This window comes from Ranitomeya imitator, chromosome 1 (assembly GCF_032444005.1).
Source record: "Ranitomeya imitator isolate aRanImi1 chromosome 1, aRanImi1.pri, whole genome shotgun sequence".
In the NCBI taxonomy this organism is placed as follows: domain Eukaryota; kingdom Metazoa; phylum Chordata; class Amphibia; order Anura; family Dendrobatidae; genus Ranitomeya; species Ranitomeya imitator.
In genome coordinates this window covers 476,503,414-476,523,446 of record NC_091282.1, presented here as the reverse complement: position 1 = coordinate 476,523,446, position 20,033 = coordinate 476,503,414, and the positions used below count along the sequence as shown (strand labels likewise).

Genomic DNA, 20,033 nt, shown 5'->3' with positions numbered 1-20,033 from the left:
GGCCCCTATTACTGACCTCCTATACTGTGTGCGGCCCCTATTACTGACCCCCGATACTGTGTGCGGCCCCTATTACTGACCCCCGATGCTGTGTGCGGCCCCTATTACTGACCTCCTATACTGTGTGCGGCCCCTATTACTGACCTTCGATACTGTGTGCGGCCCCTATTACTGACCCCCGATGCTGTGTGCGGCCCCTATTACTGACCCCCGATGCTGTGTGCGGCCCCTATTACTGACCTCCTATACTGTGTGCGGCCCCTATTACTGACCCCCGATACTGTGTGCGGCCCCTATTACTGACCCCCGATACTGTGTGCATCCCCTATTACTGACCTCCTATACTGTGTGCGGCCCCTATTACTGACCCCCGATACTGTGTGCGGCCCCTATTACTGACCCCCGATACTGTGTGCATCCCCTATTACTGACCCCCGATGCTGTGTGTGGCCCCTATTACTGACCCCCGATACTGTGTGCGGCCCCTATTACTGACCCCCGATACTGTGTGCGGCCCCTTTTACTGACCCCCGATGCTGTGTGCGGCCCCTATTACTGACCCCCGATACTGTGTGCATCCCCTATTACTGACCTCCTATACTGTGTGCGGCCCCTATTACTGACCCCCGATACTGTGTGCATCCCCTATTACTGACCTCCTATACTGTGTGCGGCCCCTATTACTGACCCCCTATACTGTGTGCATCCCCTATTACTGACCTCCTATACTGTGTGCGGCCCCTATTACTGACCCCCTATACTGTGTGCGGCCCCTATTACTGACCCCCGATACTGTGTGCATCCCCTATTACTGACCTCCTATACTGTGTGCATCCCCTATTACTGACCTCCTATACTGTGTGCGGCCTCTATTACTGACCCCCTATACTGTGTTCGGCCCCTATTACTGACCCCCGATACTGTGTGCATCCCCTATTACTGACCTCCTATACTGTGTGCGGCCCCTATTACTGACCCCCGATACTGTGTGCATCCCCTATTACTGACCTCCTATACTGTGTGCGGCCCCTATTACTGACCCCCGATACTGTGTGCATCCCCTATTACTGACCTCCTATACTGTGTGCGGCTCCTATTACTGACCCCCGATACTGTGTGCGGCCCCTATTACTGACCCCCGATGCTGTGTGCGGCCCCTATTACTGACCCCCGATACTGTGTGCATCCCCTATTACTGACCTCCTATACTGTGTGCGGCCCCTATTACTGACCCCCGATACTGTGTGCATCCCCTATTACTGACCTCCTATACTGTGTGCGGCCCCTATTACTGACCCCCTATACTGTGTGCGGCCCCTATTACTGACCCCCGATACTGTGTGCATCCCCTATTACTGACCTCCTATACTGTGTGCATCCCCTATTACTGACCTCCTATACTGTGTGCGGCCTCTATTACTGACCCCCTATACTGTGTTCGGCCCCTATTACTGACCCCCGATACTGTGTGCATCCCCTATTACTGACCTCCTATACTGTGTGCGGCCCCTATTACTGACCCCCGATACTGTGTGCATCCCCTATTACTGACCTCCTATACTGTGTGCGGCCCCTATTACTGACCCCCGATACTGTGTGCATCCCCTATTACTGACCTCCTATACTGTGTGCGGCTCCTATTACTGACCCCAGATACTGTGTGCGGCTCCTATTACTGACCCCCGATACTGTGTGCGGCCCCTATTACTGACCCCCGATACTGTGTGCATCCCCTATTACTGACCCCCTATACTGTGTGCGGCCCCTATTACTGACCCCCGATACTGTGTGCGGCCCCTATTACTGACCCCCGATACTGTGTGCGGCCCCTATTACTGACCCCCGATACTGTGTGCATCCCCTATTACTGACCCCCTATACTGTGTGCGGCCCCTATTACTGACCCCCGATACTGTGTGCGGCCCCCATTACTGACCCCCGATGCTGTGTGCGGCCCCTATTACTGACCCCTGATACTGTGTGCGGCCATTATTACTGACCCCCGATGCTGTGTGCGGCCCCTATTACTGACCCCCGATGCTGTGTGCGGCCCCTATTACTGACCCCCGATGCTGTGTGCGGCCCCTATTACTGACCCCTATACTGTGTGCGGCCCCTATTACTGACCCCTGATACTGTGTGCGGCCCCTATTACTGACCCCCGATACTTTGTGCATCCCCTATTACTGACCCCCTATACTGTGTGCGGCATCTATTACTGACCCCCGATGCTGTGTGCGGCCCCTATTACTGACCCCCGATGCTGTGTGCGGCCCCTATTACTGACCCCGATACTGTGTGCGGCCCCTATTACTGACCCCCTATACTGTGTGCGGCCCCTATTACTGACCCCCGATACTGTGTGCGGCCCCTATTACTGACCCCCGATACTGTGTGCGGCCCCTATTACTGACCCCCGATGCTGTGTGCGGCCCCTATTACTGACCCCTATACTGTGTGCGGCCCCTATTACTGACCCCCGATACTGTGTGCGGCCCCTATTACTGACCCCCGATACTGTGTGCGGCCCCTATTACTGACCCCCGATACTGTGTGCGGCCCCTATTACTGACCCCCGATACTGTGTGCGGCCCCTATTACTGACCCCCGATACTGTGTGCGGCCCCTATTACTGACCCCCGATGCTGTGTGCGGCCCCTATTACTGACCCCAATACTGTGTGCGGCCCCTATTACTGACCCCCGATACTGTGTGCGGCCCCTATTACTGACCCCCTATACTGTGTGCGGCCCCTATTACTGACCCCCGATGCTGTGTGCGGCCCCCATTACTGACCCCCGATGCTGTGTGCGGCCCCTATTACTGACCCCCGATACTGTGTGCGGCCCCTATTACTGACCCCCGATACTGTGTGCGGCCCCTATTACTGACCCCCTATACTGTGTGCGGCCCCTATTACTGACCCCCTATACTGTGTGCGGCCCCTATTACTGACCCCCTATACTATGTTCGGCCCCTATTACTGACCCCCGATGCTGTGTGTGGCCCCTCTTAATATCAGATACAACCTATGGTCAAGAGTGTCGCTGTTTTTGGAGAAAAATAAGCAGACACCTTTTTCTAACCCTGAACGATACCCTTAAAGGGTTTGTCTTAAACCGATAGTCTGCAGTTACATAGTGACTGCAGACTTATGAATCCCCCCCAGCACAAGCACTGTGCACTGCAGGGATTCGCCGGTTTCTGAGTCGGACTGGAGGGTACGTATGAGTTATACATACTCCAGGGCAGTGGGCGTGGTCTCGCTGTATACACTTGTATTGAGCCGCGGCCGGCCAGTGGTTGTGTCCGACCACAAGGTGTGGCTTTGCTCCTTAGTCTGCGCCCACTAGCCAGCAGTATGTATAACGCATATATAACCTCAGGTCCCTGCTCAGAAATCCACGCAACGTACACTGCATGTGGCGATGCATAAGTCTGCAGAGTGACTGCAAACATATCGATTTTGACTGGACAACCCCTTTCAGGCTACGTTCCCAGGTTGAGCTTTTAGAGAGTTTTTAATGTTGCAGAATTTCTGCTCCTATTATCTAAGTTAGGACAAGAATTAAGGCGGCACCACCACTATAGAAGAAGAAGATCAACCCAATGCATGAGTGAGAACAAGGAAAAATATGCACAAACGGGGGGGGGTCTCACAAAAATGGGCAATACTTTTATTACTACAGTATATATACAAGCAACAAGTAAATTAAAATGCCAAACCAGGTCACATGAAAAAAACCAATCGACCCTTTATGGAGTCTTGATATACCCTAACTAACACAGGGCTAACCAGTATGAGACTGCAAAATTCCCAAATAATGGATCATATATAGTTGATACACTCACAAAGTCAAATGTGAAAAAATTGCATGATATGTAATGTCAGGAGATAAAGAAAAATAGTCAACAATGTGTCCACATAGGAAAAGTGCAAATAAAGTGCAAGTGCTGAGTAATATCTTGCTGCAGCTGGTAATGTACACTTATCGCCACAAACACATGTGGCAAGTATCCTTCTATATTAATTCTAAACATTCTTTTTCGGTGATTACTTTGTATCTCCGTTCATACTGCACACACACGTAAATGATGCACCTTTTGAAAGGTAAACTTGCCCTCTTCAGCAAGAAAATAGCCAACCAAACCACACATCCTTGATGTGATCACAAAATACACATTAAACATTAATTTTCATAAACCTGCAGTAAGGAAATTGATCTGCAGGTGGCACCACACTACCCCAAAGCATACTACCACAAAGCTGCATACAGACATCACAGACAAATCCTTACATTTGCCTTGGGGCCTTTCCAGCTTGCCGAACTCCTTGCCCAGCCGATTTCAGGCACATTGGAGGATTGCACACTTCACTGCAGGTGAGTCACATATGCAAACACATTTGTAAACATGCACTGCCTATTCAATTGCATACTTGCTCCGTTTATACTCCACCGACACACACAAATGATAAACCATTTCAAAGGTCAAACTACCTGCAGGTGGCATTTGCCTTGGGGTCTTTCCAGCTGCCAAAGTACTTGCCCAGCCTAATTCAGGCAAATTCGAGGATTGCACACTTCACTGCAGGTGAGTCACATATGCAAACACATTTGTACACATGCACTGCTTTTTCAGTGATTACTTCGCCTCACACACACTAATAATACACCATTTGAAACGTAAACTTGCCCCCTTCAGCAAGATAAGACACAAAAAAACCACACATTCACGATTTGATCAATAAATACAGTTCAAACATTCATTTTCAGAAACCTGCAGAAAAAACAATAACACATGGGCTACTTGCACAGTGAAAAAGTCTGTAGAAACCTGTTCACACCACCAAGAAACTTGAAGACACAAAAGCGCACAGTGAAGTCAAAAATACTCTGTTGTAAAAAAAAGTCACAGTAAATAAGCAAGTGCTAGTCAAAAAATGAAAAAAAATACAGGGTATTTAGTTAATACGTTTTTTTGCAAAAAAATGTATATTAAGCTGCTCCACCAATCGTCAAGGTATACCCATAATAGAGCAGTCCTATCTAATGTATATAATCTCTACTTTGTCCACCACTCCTCTGTGGGTCATTTGCATGTAAGCTGTTCCATCCTGTATGTCCACATGGATATTTTCTCTCTGAAACTTGCTTATACAGGTACTATACAGATGATCAGGTTTTAAATACATCAGATAGGGATTATATACATTAGATAGGACTGCTCTATATGGGTATACCTTGGTGATTGGTGGAGCAGCTTAATATACATTTTTTTGCAAAAAAAAGTATTAACTTAGTACCCTGTATTTTTTTCATTTTTTGACTAGCACTTGCTTACTTACTGTGACTTTTTTACAACAGAGTATTTTTGACCTCGCTGTGCTCTTTTGTGTCTTCAAGAAAAAAACAATAACCTGCAGGTGGCACCACAACCTCAAGACATTTTTTTAGCCTCTACTTATCAAACCAATTTATTGTATTGCCAATCTACATACGGTATATAAATACCTCTCTGTGTTCATCATCTCATTAAATACATTAACATTTGACCAGCTTGATTTTCCTGAAATTGCCTGCGACCCCGACAACCAGTGTGCGAAAATTTCACACGCTTCAACTAGTCTATACCAAATACAGTAATAAAAAAAATAGATACCACCTAGCAAAATGAGGAGCAGCGTTTAAGAAGTAACGCGAGTGCTGCAAACCAAGCTACTTCCTGCACGCTGCGATGCCGACACCATCTGCTCCTGATTTTGCTATCTGGTAACTATTTTTTTTTATTAATGTATTTGGTATATTTACTGGCAATATGTGGCTGTATATCCTATTACCCCTGAGGAAGCTGCTCTGTGGCGATACGCGTGAGGTTCCATCTCCTCTTTACCCTAATCATGGACATAGGCTTTTTATGAGCTCACATGTCTTGATGGATTATTCGATCCACACTTTGGCTTATCCTTGCACATGGGGCCTTGGTTCTCTAATGCATTATTTTTACCATTCTTGACAGTATTTTGTTCACTTTTCTCATACCATATTCTTTGGTTGGTTTCTGATCAGATAGTTGATCTTTTGTCATTTGCTGTACATTACCAGTTGCATTTAGATATTACTCAGCACTTGCACTTTATCTGCACTTTTCACATGTAGACACATTGTTGAGTAAACTATTGTCCATTTTTATGAGGCCCCTAGTTTGTGCATATCTTTTTTCCTTGTTCTCACTTATTATTTAGGCTAGGTTACTAGCAGGGGTTTTTTGCCTTTCTTGTGTGTTTTTTTTAACATCCGTGTTGAAGCTACATAACGCTTTGTTTTTGATGCTTCATTGTAAGGCTTTGATGCCTTTTTGATGCATGTGCATTTTTTACCTGCGGAATATCGGCATCTAATGTAAGTCTATGGGGAAAGTCCGCACATAAAACTCAGCATACCCGCAAAAGGAATTGTCATGTTGTGGAAGTCAAACTCGCGCCGCAGCTCAGTTTACGCGGCACTGAAAAGAAGCTCAGTGAGCAGCAGATTTCTAGAAATCCCATCCACTTTGCTGGAACTGTACGATGCGTTTTGGATGGAACAAAAATATGCAGCGTCAAAAACCCACCAAAAGCTCATCGTGGGAACATAGCCTAAAACCGCCATTCCATATTTAAACCCATGTGTTGGTGGCAGCAGTGATCCTTGGACCTTGTAGAATTTTCTGTAAAATTAATCTCTTGGGCTTTTTTGGGGTAAATTGATGAAGAGCTGAAATTCCAGCCATTGAAGTGGTAGAGCAGCAGTCCACCTTATTTTCCGTAAAGCTTTGTCTTCTAAATATTCTCTCTGCAGAACAGTTAACATGGCAAGCAACCAGAGGCCTCCATCAGCTCGTCCCATATCAAGGGCGGGCATTGGGCCCATTCCAAACAGACCGCCAAGTGGAATCCGAGCTCCTCCCACAGCAAGTAGGCTTACAACATCGGTGAGTCCGTAGTGGGAAGCAGGCCTTACTACAGGGAAAGGAGATTCAGGAATAAGTAAAAGCAGTAGTCCTTGTCTTCCCATGGTCAACTGGAGGGTCAGAAGAGGCTATGTTTATTAAAGTAGGCATGACTTAAGGGGGTATTGTCAAGTCTGGAAGGTATTCAGTAACCAAACGATAGGAAATAACTTCCTAATGTTCTGGACCCCACTAATCCCGAGAACCGTTCACCGTCACAACAATGAATAGAGCAGCAGGACACATCATTGACCACCACTCCATTCACATGAGACCCAATTCTTGGGATTGATGATGGTCCCTGTAGTCAGACGCCCATTGATCGGGACTCTATAACCTATACTTTGGATAGAGGATACCTTCCAAACTTGAGAGTAATGTGGCCAGCTACTCCTCCTGTTGGGGATAGGGGAATAAGCCACTAACAGTCAACTTATGTCAACCATTTACCGTCCGTGACAACGTTGAAATCCAGCATACCAAGTCCTGTTGACCCCCATTGTCATTAGATGAGGAAAGCTTAGTTTTGCCATCACTGCAGATAAAGCAGTGAAGATTTCTGCCACCTAATGGTCCACATAGATGGGCTGATCTCTGATGTTAATATACATTGAACCTTAAACCTGGCCTGTTTACAGGCCATCAATGGCTGATGGGAACAGAAAGCTTGTTACTACGATGGTGCTGTCCCCACCCTGCATCGTGTTATTGGTAGCATGGGACGATGTGATGATCTACAGTATATACCGGTATGAATGAAGCATTTAATGTTTAGTGTCGTTTTCCTCATCCTTATTAAGAAACACAGAGTAGTCATTCTTCTTCTCTCCTTGTAGATGCCACCTGGCACTGCCAGACCTGGGACCCGTGGTGGGCCTCCTGCAGCGAGCGGAGTCCTCTCAGCTCAAATAAAAGTAGCTGACCGGCCCGTCACTCAGCAGGGCCTTAGCGGAATGAAAACTGGGATGAAAGGTAAAAACCACAAATGAATTGTAACATTTTTTTGAATAGGGTTAATTGTAGTCATGATTTTCCTAGAAGATTAGCACTTAATGAAAGCTAAAGATAAAAAATGATGGAAAATCAAACTGACGTTCTGGTGGTCCCATTCCTGTGCTTCATCCCTCATGAGCTAATCACTGAGTAGTCACATGCCAGCATAACATGTCTCCCTGTGGGAGACAATCAGCGCTGGAGACGCGGGGGAGTTGGAGGTTTATTCATCTTGGAAAGTCATTTACGCACAACTGAGCATTCATCCCCAGTGACCCCCAAGGTGGAATAAATGATGAATGGAGGCATGCATCTGTGGCCATCATTCTAACAGGGCATTTTTGGGATCTGTGGAGGTTCCAGCAGCCAGGCCACCAGCAATCGGCTAACCAGGTGATAATATGAGAACACAACTTTAATGAGTGGTGCGTTTTTGCTCCATTTTATAATGTTCTGGTACAATTGTTTTATGTATTTCACCAGCAGATAGGTATCAGTAATGTGTTGCCTGTGAAATCCTTACCACTCACTGGTATCTGCTATTCCCAGTGCTGCTCCAGTCTTCTTCTGCACCCAATGACTGCTGTTGTGACTGGCTAGATCGCTCCAGTGTTTGCTAGACAGACCAGAAGTCACGTCTCAATGTAAGTCTGAGAATCCGAAGGAGACTTCAACATACTTACAATAAGAGAGACCGGAACCGTTAGTAGTGACTTCTGTCAGTCACAACTGCAGTCACAAGATGGTGGATAGGGACCGGTGCGGTGCCAGGAAAAGTAGACCACCACCGGTATTTTACTAAAGGGAGCATACGTTATTGGTGAAAAAAATACCCTGAAGTGGACTAAGCTAACCTTATAGTTTTCATAATTCATCATTACTATTTCAGGTCCACAGAGACAGATTCTGGACAAATCTTACTTCCTTGGACTACTCAGGTACGTAAAGGTTTTTTTAAAATCCCATATCAATCGTGGTAATGCCCGCCTGATCTGAGAGATCTTTCTGCATGCCAGGCAGGACAGTTGCCAGTGCTTGGCAGTATCATGCAAGTTGTGATTAATATAATAGCTTTGGGCTATTGCCTCAGCATCTGTCCCACTTGGAGTGCAGAAGCATCTCTCCATGCCTCATGGCATATTGGGAGGAAGGGGGAGGTGCTGCACAACCCCTTTAACTCCTTCACGCCCCCCAGCCTGTTTTCACCTTCACACCAGGCCAGATTTTACAATTCTGACCACTGACACTTTGAGGTAACTCTGGAATGCTTCAACAGATCCCACTGGTTCTGATAATTTTTTTTGTTAGGAAGATATAAAGGTTAAAAGTTGAACAGTAATTTCTCATTTTTCCAACAAAATTTACAAAACTATTTTATTTAGGGACCACTTCATATTTGAAGTGACTTTGAGGGGTCTGTGTGACAGAAAGTATCTCAAATTGCAACCTTTATAAAAACTGCACCAGGTGGTCATACATGAGTAGTGTAGAGTTCATCAGGTTGGTATACAGTTAGGGCCAGAAATATTTGGACAGTGACACAATTTTCGCGAGTTGGGCTCTGCATGCCACCACATTGGATTTGAAATGAAACCTCTACAACAGAATTCAAGTGCAGATTGTAACGTTTAATTTGAAGGGTTGAACAAAAATATCTGATAGAAAATGTAGGAATTGTACACATTTCTTTACAAACACTCCACATTTTAGGAGGTCAAAAGTAATTGGACAAATAAACATAACCCAAACAAAATATTTTTATTTTCAATATTTTGTTGCAAATCCTTTGGAGGCAATCACTGCCTTAAGTCTGGAACCCATGGACATCACCAAACGCTGGGTTTCCTCCTTCTTAATGCTTTGCCAGGCCTTTACAGCCGCAGCCTTCAGGTCTTGCTTGTTTGTGGGTCTTTCCGTCTTAAGTCTGGATTTGAGCAAGTGAAATGCATGCTCAATTGGGTTTAGATCTGGAGATTGACTTGGCCATTGCAGAATGTTCCACTTTTTGGCACTCATGAACTCCTGGGTAGCTTTGGCTGTATGCTTGGGGTCATTGTCCATCTGTACTATGAAGCGCCGTCCAATCAACTTTGCAGCATTTGGCTGAATCTGGGCTGAAAGTATATCCCGGTACACTTCAGAATTCATCCGGCTACTCTTGTCTGCTCTTATGTCATCAATAAACACAAGTGACCCAGTGCCATTGAAAGCCATGCATGCCCATGCCATCACGTTGCCTCCACCATGTTTTACAGAGGATGTGGTGTGCCTTGGATCATGTGCCGTTCCCTTTCTTCTCCAAACTTTTTTCTTCCCATCATTCTGGTACAGGTTGATCTTTGTCTCATCTGTCCATAGAATACTTTTCCAGAACTGAGCTGGCTTCTTGAGGTGTTTTTCTGCAAATTTAACTCTGGCCTGTCTATTTTTGGTATTGATGAATGGTTTGCATCTAGATGTGAACCCTTTGTATTTACTGTCATGGAGTCTTCTCTTTACTGTTGACTTAGAGACAGATACACCTACTTCACTGAGAGTGTTCTGGACTTCAGTTGATGTTGTGAACGGGTTCTTCTTCACCAAATTAAGTATGCGGCGATCATCCACCACTGTTGTCATCCGTGGACGCCCAGGCCTTTTTGAGTTCCCAAGCTCACCAGTCAATTCCTTTTTTCTCAGAATGTACCCAACTGTTGATTTTGCTACTCCAAGCATGTCTGCTATCTCTGATGGATTTTTTCTTTTTTTTCAGCCTCAGGATGTTCTGCTTCACCTCAATTGAGAGTTCCTTTGACCGCATGTTGTCTGCTCACAGCAACAGCTTCCAAATGCAAAACCACACACCTGGAATCCACCCATGACCTTTTAACTACTTCATTGATTACAGGTTAACGAGGGAGACGCCTTCAGAGTTAATTGCAGCCCTTAGAGTCCATTGTCCAATTACTTTTGGTCCCTTGAAAAAGAGGACGCTATGCATTACAGAGCTATGATTCCTAAACCCTTTCTCCGATTTGGATGTGGAAACTATCATATTGCAGCTGGGAGTGTGCACTTTCAGCCCATATTATATATATAATTGTATTTCTGAACATGTTTTTGTAAACAGCTAAAATAACAAAACTTGTGTCACTGTCCAAATATTTCTGGCCCTAACTGTACGTGTCGCATTGATAAGTGGTGTCCTTGCTTATCCCCCTACTGTAACATGAAGACACAAAAGAGAATAGTAAAACCAAAAACACTCAGTTTGAAAAAATGTTGCAGTAATCCGCAAGTGCTAGTAAAAGATGTAAAAAACAGGGTATTTGGTTGATACGTTTTTTGCAAAAAATGTATACTAAGCTGCTCTACCAATCTTCACGGTATACCCTTATCAGAGCAGTCCTAACTAATGTATGCAATCCCTATCTGATGTATTTAAAAACCTGATCATCTGTATATAACCTGTGTGAACAGGGTTCAGAGAGGAAAAATCCATGTGTGCATACAGGGTAGAACAGCTTTTGTGCAGATAGCCCAAGAGGAGTGGTGGAACTCCCCAGTCTTGTAGACACAAGAGAACAATTATGGAAACAGGAACACATGGGCTACTTGCACAGTGAACAAGTCTGTATGATCATGTTCACACACCACCAAGAAACCTGAAGACACAAAAGAGAATAGTAAAACCAAAAACACTCAGTTTGAAAAAATGTTGCAGTAATCCGCAAGTGCTAGTAAAAGATGTAAAAAACAGGGTATTTGGTTGATACGTTTTTTGCTGTTCCTGTTCCTGTTCCCTACTGTAACATACTCGGCACCTCTTTTGTGACCTTCCTTTGGCCATTTTGGAGATATGTTGGCCTAGTACTATACGAACACCTTTTAGTTCCGAAAATAATGGGGCCCACTCCTTCCTAAGATCCATAGATTAGCTGCTTGATCACTACCTCCTGGAACTGGAGGACCTGATCAGAGAGGTCAACACCCCATGTTCTTGTTTTACCCCAGTACACAGTTTGGTGACCTGTGTAGAGGTACCTCATACAGTGGTGGGTGTGCTGCCATCACTATTAACCCCTTTACCCCCAAGGGTGGTTTGCACGTTATGGACCGGGCCAATTTTTACAATTCTGACCACTGTCCCTTTATGAGGTTATAACTCTGGAACGCTTCAACGGATCCCGGTGATTCTGACATTGTTTTCTCGAGACATATTGTACTTCATGATAGTGGTAAAATTTCTTTGATATTACCTGCGTTTATTTGTGAAAAAACGGAAATTTGGCGAAAAGTTTGAAAATTTCGCAATTTTCCAACTTTGAATTTTTATGCAATTAAATCACAGAGATATGTCACACAAAATACTTAATAAGTAACATTTCCCACATGTCTACTTTACATCAGCACAATTTTGGAACCAAAATTTTTTTTTGTTAGGGAGTTATAAGGGTTAAAAGTTGACCAGCAATTTCTCATTTTTACAACACCATTTTATTTTAGGGACCACATCTCATTTGAAGTCATTTTGAGGGGTCTATATGATAGAAAATACCCAAGTGTGACACCATTCTAAAAACTGCACCCCTCAAGGTTCTCAAAACCACATTCAAGAAGTTTATTAACCCTTCAAGTGCTTCACAGAAATTTTTGGAATGTTTAAATAAAAATTAACATTTAACTTTTTTTCACAAAAAATTTACTTCAGCTCCATTTTGTTTTATTTTACCAAGGGTAACAGGAGAAAATGGACCCCAAAAGTTGTTGTACAATTTGTCCTGAGTACTCTGATACCCCATATGTGGGGGTAAACCATTGTTTGGGCGCATGGGAGAGCTCGGAAGGGAAGGAGCGCCGTTTGACCTTTCAATGCAAAATTGACAGGAATTGAGATGGGACGCCATGTTGCGTTTGGAGAGCCCCTGATGTGCCTAAACATTGAAACCCCCCACAAGTGACACCATTTTGGAAAGTAGACCCCCTAAGGAACTTATCTAGATGTGTGGTGAGCACTTTGACCCAATAAGAGCTTCACAGAAGTTTATAATGCAGAGCCGTAAAAATAAAACAAAAATTTTTTCCCACAAAAATAATATTTTAGCCCCCAGTTTTGTATTTTCCTGAGGGTAACAGGAGAAATTGGACCCCAAAAGTTGTTGTGCAATTTGTCCTGAGTGCGCTGATACCCTATATGTGGGGGAGAACCAGCGTTTGGGCGCATGGGAGGGCTCGGAAGGGAAGGAGCGCCATTTGGAATACAGACTTAGATGGAATGGTCTGCAGGCGTCACATTGTGTTTGCAGAGCCCCTAATGTACCTAAACAGTAGAAACCCCCCACAAGTGACCCCATATTGGAAACTAGACCCCCCCCACGAACTTATCTAGATGTGTTCTGAGAACTTTGAGCCCCCAAGTGTTTCAAAACAGTTTATAACGCAGAGCCGTGAAAATAAAAAATCTCTTTTTTTCCCACAAAAATTATTTTTTAGCCCCCAGTTTTGTATTTTCCCAAGGGTAACAGGAGAAATTGGACCCCAAAAGTTGTTGTCCAACTTGTCCTGAGTACGCTGATACCCCATATGTTGGGGTAAACTCCTGTTTGGGCACACGGGAGAGCTCGGAAGGGAAGGAGCGCTGTTTTACTTTTTCAATGCAGAATTGGATGGAATTGAGATCGGACGCCGTGTCGCTTTTGGAGAGCCCCTGATGTGTCTAAACAGTGGAAACCCCCCAATTATAACTGAAACCCTAATCCAAACACACCCCTAACCCTAATCCCAACGGTAACCCTAACCACACCTCTAACCCAGACACACCCCTAATCCTAATCCCAACCGCAAATGTAATCCAAACCCTAACTTTAGCCCCAACCCTAACTGTAGCCTTAGCCCTAACCCTAGCCCTAACCCTAATGGCAAAATGGAAATAAATACATTTTTTTAATTTTTCCCTAACTAAGGGGGTGATGAAGGGGGGTTTGATTTACTTTTATAGCGGGTTTTTTAGCGGATTTTTATGATTGGCAGCCGTCACACACTGAAAGACGCTTTTTATTGCAAAAAATATTTTTTGCGTTACCACATTTTGAGAGCTATAATTTTTCCATATTTTGGTCCACAGAGTGATGTGAGGTCTTGTTTTTTGCGGGACGAGTTGACGTTTTTATTGGTAACATTTTCGGGCACGTGACATTTTTTTATCGCTTTTTATTCCGATTTTTGTGAGGCAGAATGACCAAAAACCAGCTATTCATGAATTTCTTTTGGGGGAGGCGTTTATACCGTTCCGCGTTTGGTAAAATTGATAAAGCAGTTTTATTCTTCGGGTCAGTACGATTACAGCGACACCTCATTTATATCATTTTTTTTAATGTTTTGGCGCTTTTATACGATAAAAACTATTTTATAGAAAAAATAATTATTTTTGCATCGCTTTATTCTGAGGACTATAACTTTTTTATTTTTTTGCTGATGTTGCTGTATGGCGGCTCGTTTTCTGCGGGACAAGATGACGCTTTCAGCGGTACCATGGTTATTTATATCCGTCTTTTTGATCGCGTGTTATTCCACTTTTTGTTTGGCGGTACGATAATAAAGCGTTGTTTTTTGCCTCGTTTTTTTTTTTTTTTTCTTACGGTGTTTACTGAAGGGGTTAACTAGTGGGACAGCTTTATAGGTCGGGTTGTTACGGACGCGACGATACTAAATATGTGTACTTTTTATTGTTTTGTTTTTTTTGTTTAGATAAAGAAATGTATTTATGGGAATAATTTTTTTATTTTTTTTTTCATTATTTAGGATTTTTTTTTTTTTTACACACTTGGAAAAATTTTTTTTAACTTTTTTACTTTGTCCCAGGGGGGGACAATACAGATCGGTGATCTGCCAGTTTGCACAGCACTCTGACAGATCACCGATCTGTCTGAGAGCAGTGCAGCGTTACCAAGTGCCTGCTCTGAGCAGGCACTTGGTATGCCACCTCCCTCCCTGCAGGACCCGGATCCGCGGCCATTTTGGATCCGGGACTTGCTGCAGGAAGGAGGTGGGAGACCCCCGGAGCAACGCGATCACATCGCGTTGCTGCGGGGGTCTCAGGGAAGCCTGCAGGGAGCCCCCTCCCTGCGCGGTGTTTCCTGCACCGCCGGCACATCGCGATCATCTTTGATCGCGGTGTGCCGGGGGTTAATGTGCCGGGGGCGGTCCGTGACCGCTCCTGGCACATAGTGCCGGATGTCAGCTGCGATAAGCAGCTGACACCCGGCCGTGATCGGCGGCGCTCCCCCCGTGAGCGCGGCCGATCGCGCTGGACGTAATATTCCGTCCTTGGGAATTAAGGCCCACCCCACATGGACGGAATATTACGTCCAATGGCAGAAAGGGGTTAATGGTGGTTAAGGAAAGGATATCCCTCTTGTCCTTGTATTTGCCCACCAGAATGTTGTTGCTACATTGGGCTCTGCTCTCACCCTATCTGAGCAGTTGCCCAATTAGAGTCTTAGAGAGGTCTCTCTGATTTTTGCTAAACGTACTGCAGGCTGCTGTAAAAAAGGACTTTAAGAGTGGGTATCATGGGAATACTGCGACAGAGTGGGGTCAGATGATCGCGGCGTCTGGTGACACATACACCTGCGGTAGTTAGTACGGCTTCATAGTCAACCAATCTACATTTTTTTAAATTCTTTTTTTCACACACGGATGCCGATCAGTGATGTGTCTCGGGTCACTGAGGTGGTACAAAGATGGGGGTGGAGTGAAAAAATAGACAGGGAGAAAAAATATTCCTGGTAAACAATGAGCACAAGTGCTGATCAGTGATTTGTCACTGATCAGGACTTGGTGGCTGCAGGACGCACAAACAAAATAAAACTGCCAAACATTGAGGGATCAAGTACTGATCAGCACTCAGTGGCAGAAGCAGAGGTGGGGAGGAAAGGGGAAGAAGGGGATTGGGGTGGGCTAGGAAAGATCAGGGAAGGATAAGGAACGTGTTCTTTCTGGAACAGCAACAGCAAAACCAGCAGTGATGGCACAGGCTTCAAAAAGTCTGTGGCACCACAAGGCCCAGCACAGCGCGACAGCAGCACTATGACCACTCTGCACACGTCTGAAGCTAGAATGAGGAAGAGCAGGGCAGTCATAGTACACTCTGATTGGTGGGATCAACGTCATCGTCTGATCGCACCAATCAGGGATGGAGCTGGTGACACTGTCGTTGCTAGGCTCCAGCCTATGATCTGTACTATTACAGCGCCGATCATAGGCTGGACATCATGTTTCAGGCAATTTCATTGGCAGAAACACTGAAAACACTGTGATTGGCTGTTCTGATTTGAACAGCCAATCACAGCAATCGTAGTTGTGGGGAAGGGGGGCGGCGCCACCCCCTGTGAAGACGAGACTCAGTCGTGAAGGGGTTACGGAGGGCCTTTCACCAAATTTCTCATGTTGAACTGGACACACGGTGTAATAATGTTCCAGAGCAAAATAAGGCTATGTGCGCACATTGAGTATTTGCTTGCAGAAATCTCTGCAAGGTTTCTGCATCACTTAGCAGCAAAAACATTGCGCCACAGCTCAGCCTTTTGTCGCGTTTTTTGCCGCAGTTTTATATGGGTTTATTGCATGCTCTTTTGTACAGCAATCTTTGCTTTTTTTAGCTAAATAATTATATTAAAAAAGTGTTTTGTGATGTAATTTCTTGGTTCAACACCTTCTTTTTCATTCTGATGCAATGGCATCAGGGTAATGGGATTAGGGCTTAGTGTCAGCAGCTGTCACTGACACCAAGCCATAGGTTTAGTAATGAAGTAGTGTCAGCCAGACACCCTCATTACTAAACCAGTAAAGGTACCGTCACACTATAACATTTCGATCGCTACGACGGTACGATTCGTGACGTTCCAGCGATATCGTTACGATATCGCTGTGTCTGACACGCAGCAGCGATCAGGGATCCTGCTGAGAATCGTACGTCGTAGCAGATCGTTTAGAACTTTCTTTCATCGCTGGATCTCCCGCTGTCATCGCTAGATCGGTGTGTGTGACACCGATCTAGCGATCTAGCGATGCGATCCAGCGATGCGTTCGCTTGTAACCAGGGTAAACATCGGGTAACTAAGCGCAGGACCGCGCTTAGTTACCCGATGTTTACCCTGGTTACAAGCGTTAAACTAAAAAAAAAAAAACAGCACATACTTACATCTGGTGTCCGTCACGTCCCTTGCCGTCTCTGCTTCCAGCACTGTGACTGCCGGCCGTAAAGTGAAAGCAGAGCACAGCGGCTGTGCTTTCACTTTCACTTTACGGCCGGCAGTCACAGTGCGGGAAGCAGAGACGGCAAGGGACGTGACGGACACCAGATGTAAGTATGTGCTGTTTGTTTTTTTTTTTAGTTTAACGCTTGTAACCAGGGTAAACATCGGGTAACTACGCGCGGTCCTGCGTTTAGTTACCCGATGTTTACCCTGGTTACCCAGGGACCTCGGGATCGTTGGTTGCTGGAGAGCTGTCTGTGTGACAGCTCCCAGCGACCACACTACGATTTACCTACGATCACGGCCAGGTCATATCGCTGGTCGTGATCGTAGGTAAATCGTATAGTGTGACGGTACCCTAAGTAAAGAGTTACACACACACACATTGTCACCAGCCTATATATATGTATATATATATATCTAATATATAAAGCTGAATGTGTGTATGTGTGTGTGTGTATGTATGTCCGGGATTGGCATCTGCACCATCGCAGCTACAGCCACAAAATTTTGCACAGTCACACGTCTGGACCCCGAGAGCGTCATAGGCTATGTTGTGAGGTGAAATTTTAACCCCGCGCGTTCCAATTCACCAAACAATTTTGCCCCTATCTACATAATGGGGAAAAAGTGAAAGGAAAAGTGTTGGAGGCGTCGCAGCTACAGCTACAAAATTTTGCACAGTCACACGTCTGGACCCTGAGAGCGTCATAGGCTATGTTGTGAGGTGAAATTTTAACCCCGTGCTTTCCAATTCACCAAACAATTTTGCCCCTATCTACATAATGGGGAAAAAGTGAAAAGAAAAGTGTTGGAGGCGTCACAGCTACAGCCACAAAATTTTGCACAGTCACACGTCTGGACCCCGAGAGCGTCATAGGCTATGTTGTGAGGTGAAATTTTAACCCCGCGCTTTCTAATTCACCAAACAATTTTGCTCCTATCTACACAATGCGAAAAATTGAAAGGAAAAGTGTAGGAGGCAAATTGACAGCGGCCAGATGTGAACAAGGGGGACTTAAAGAATGAGCGCAATGGCGCCAAAGAGTATATACCGTACAGTTGCTAAGGTGGGGCCCCGACATGGGATACTCACCACACACGGGGATATAAACACACACACAAAATGCTTGAACACATATTACCCTCAGCACACATTTCACCACAAATACACCAACCTCGCCACATAAAAGTCGAAACACAAAAGTCGCCACTCAAAACTCGCCACACGCAGAACTCGCCACATGCAAAAACTAGGCTCTTGCAAAACTCGCCACAAGTGCAAAACTCACCTCATGGAAAACTCGCCACACGCAAAACTTGCACACGCGGAAAAATTGCCACATGCACAAAAGTTGCAACACATGCAAAAGTTGCCTCACACAAAACTTTCACATACTCAAAAGGCACCACACATAAAACTCACCACGCGCAAAACTTGCTGCACACAACTTGCTACACTAACCTGTCACATGCAATTCGACACACAAAAAGTTGCTACACGCATGTTGCCACACAAAACTCATCTCACAAAAGTCGCTACATGCATGTCGCCACACGCAACTCAACACACACAACTTGACAAACGAAACTCGCCCTAAAACACACACAAGTCTGGTATTATCCTTCAAAAATAAAAATCTGATTAATAAGCAGACAAACTACAACAAATGTACCATATAGGAAATACGGCAGCTGTCAGTCACATGACCTGTCTATTATGTGTATGTGTGAGCTAATATATACTGCCAGGGGGAGGGCTTCCTGTTGGCTGGGGATTTATCAGGCTGCCAATTTAGCTTACAAATACTGAGGTAAAAATACTGAGCAAATAACGTGTGAACAAGGTCTAATACAGGAGGAGATGACACACAGGTATATACTATATACAGGGGAGATGACACACAGATATATACTATATACAGGAGAGATGACACACAGGTATATACTATATAGAGGAGGAGATGACATACAGGTACATATATATACAGGAGGAGATGACACACAGGTATATACTATATACAGGAGCAGATGACCTACAGGTATATACTATATACAGGAGGAGATGACATACAGGTATATGCTATATATAGAAGATGACATGCAGGTATATACTATATACAGGAGGAGATGACACACAGGTATATACTATATACAGGAGGAGATGACATACAGGTATATACTATATACAGGAGGAGATGACACACAGGTATATACTATATACAGGAGCAGATGACCTACAGGTATATACTATATACAGGAGGAGATGACATACAGGTATATGCTATATATAGAAGATGACATGCAGGTATATACTATATACAGGAGGAAATGACACACAGGTATATACTATATACAGGAGGAGATGACATACAGGTATATACTATATATAGAAGGAGATGACATTCAGGTATATACTATATATAGGGGAGATGAGACACAGCAGGTATATACTATATACAGGGGAGATGACATACAGGTATATACTATATACAGGAGATGACATTCAGATGTATACTATATATAAGGGAGATGACAAACATGTATATACTGAGGTGATGAGGTGAAAATGAGAGGTGTGAGGTGAAAATGAAAAGGTGTGAGTGCAAAATGAGAGGAGTGAGGAAAAATAGTGGAGTGATCAGAAAATGACAGATGTCAGGTTGAAATGACAAGTGTTAGGGGGGAATGAGAGGAGTGAGGGAGAAAATGAGAGGTGTGAGGGGGAAAATGAAAGATGTGATTGGGAAAATGAGAGGCGTGATGGGAAAATAAGACAAGTGAGGTGCTATAACTAACCACAGATATTTACTA

General features: G+C 44.7%; 1 protein-coding gene across 2 annotated transcripts in view; it reads left to right on the top strand.

Annotated features, from left to right (window-relative positions):
• IFT74 (intraflagellar transport 74) overlaps positions 1–20,033 on the top strand; it is a 206,541-nt gene that overhangs the window by 3,865 nt on the left and 182,643 nt on the right. For both annotated transcript variants that reach the window (XM_069765381.1, XM_069765391.1), the window contains exons 2-4: positions 6,840–6,972; positions 7,827–7,962; positions 8,873–8,921. In XM_069765381.1, coding sequence (XP_069621482.1) covers positions 6,840–6,972; positions 7,827–7,962; positions 8,873–8,921 — 318 coding nt within the window. The remainder of the gene's footprint in view (positions 1–6,839; positions 6,973–7,826; positions 7,963–8,872; positions 8,922–20,033) is intronic.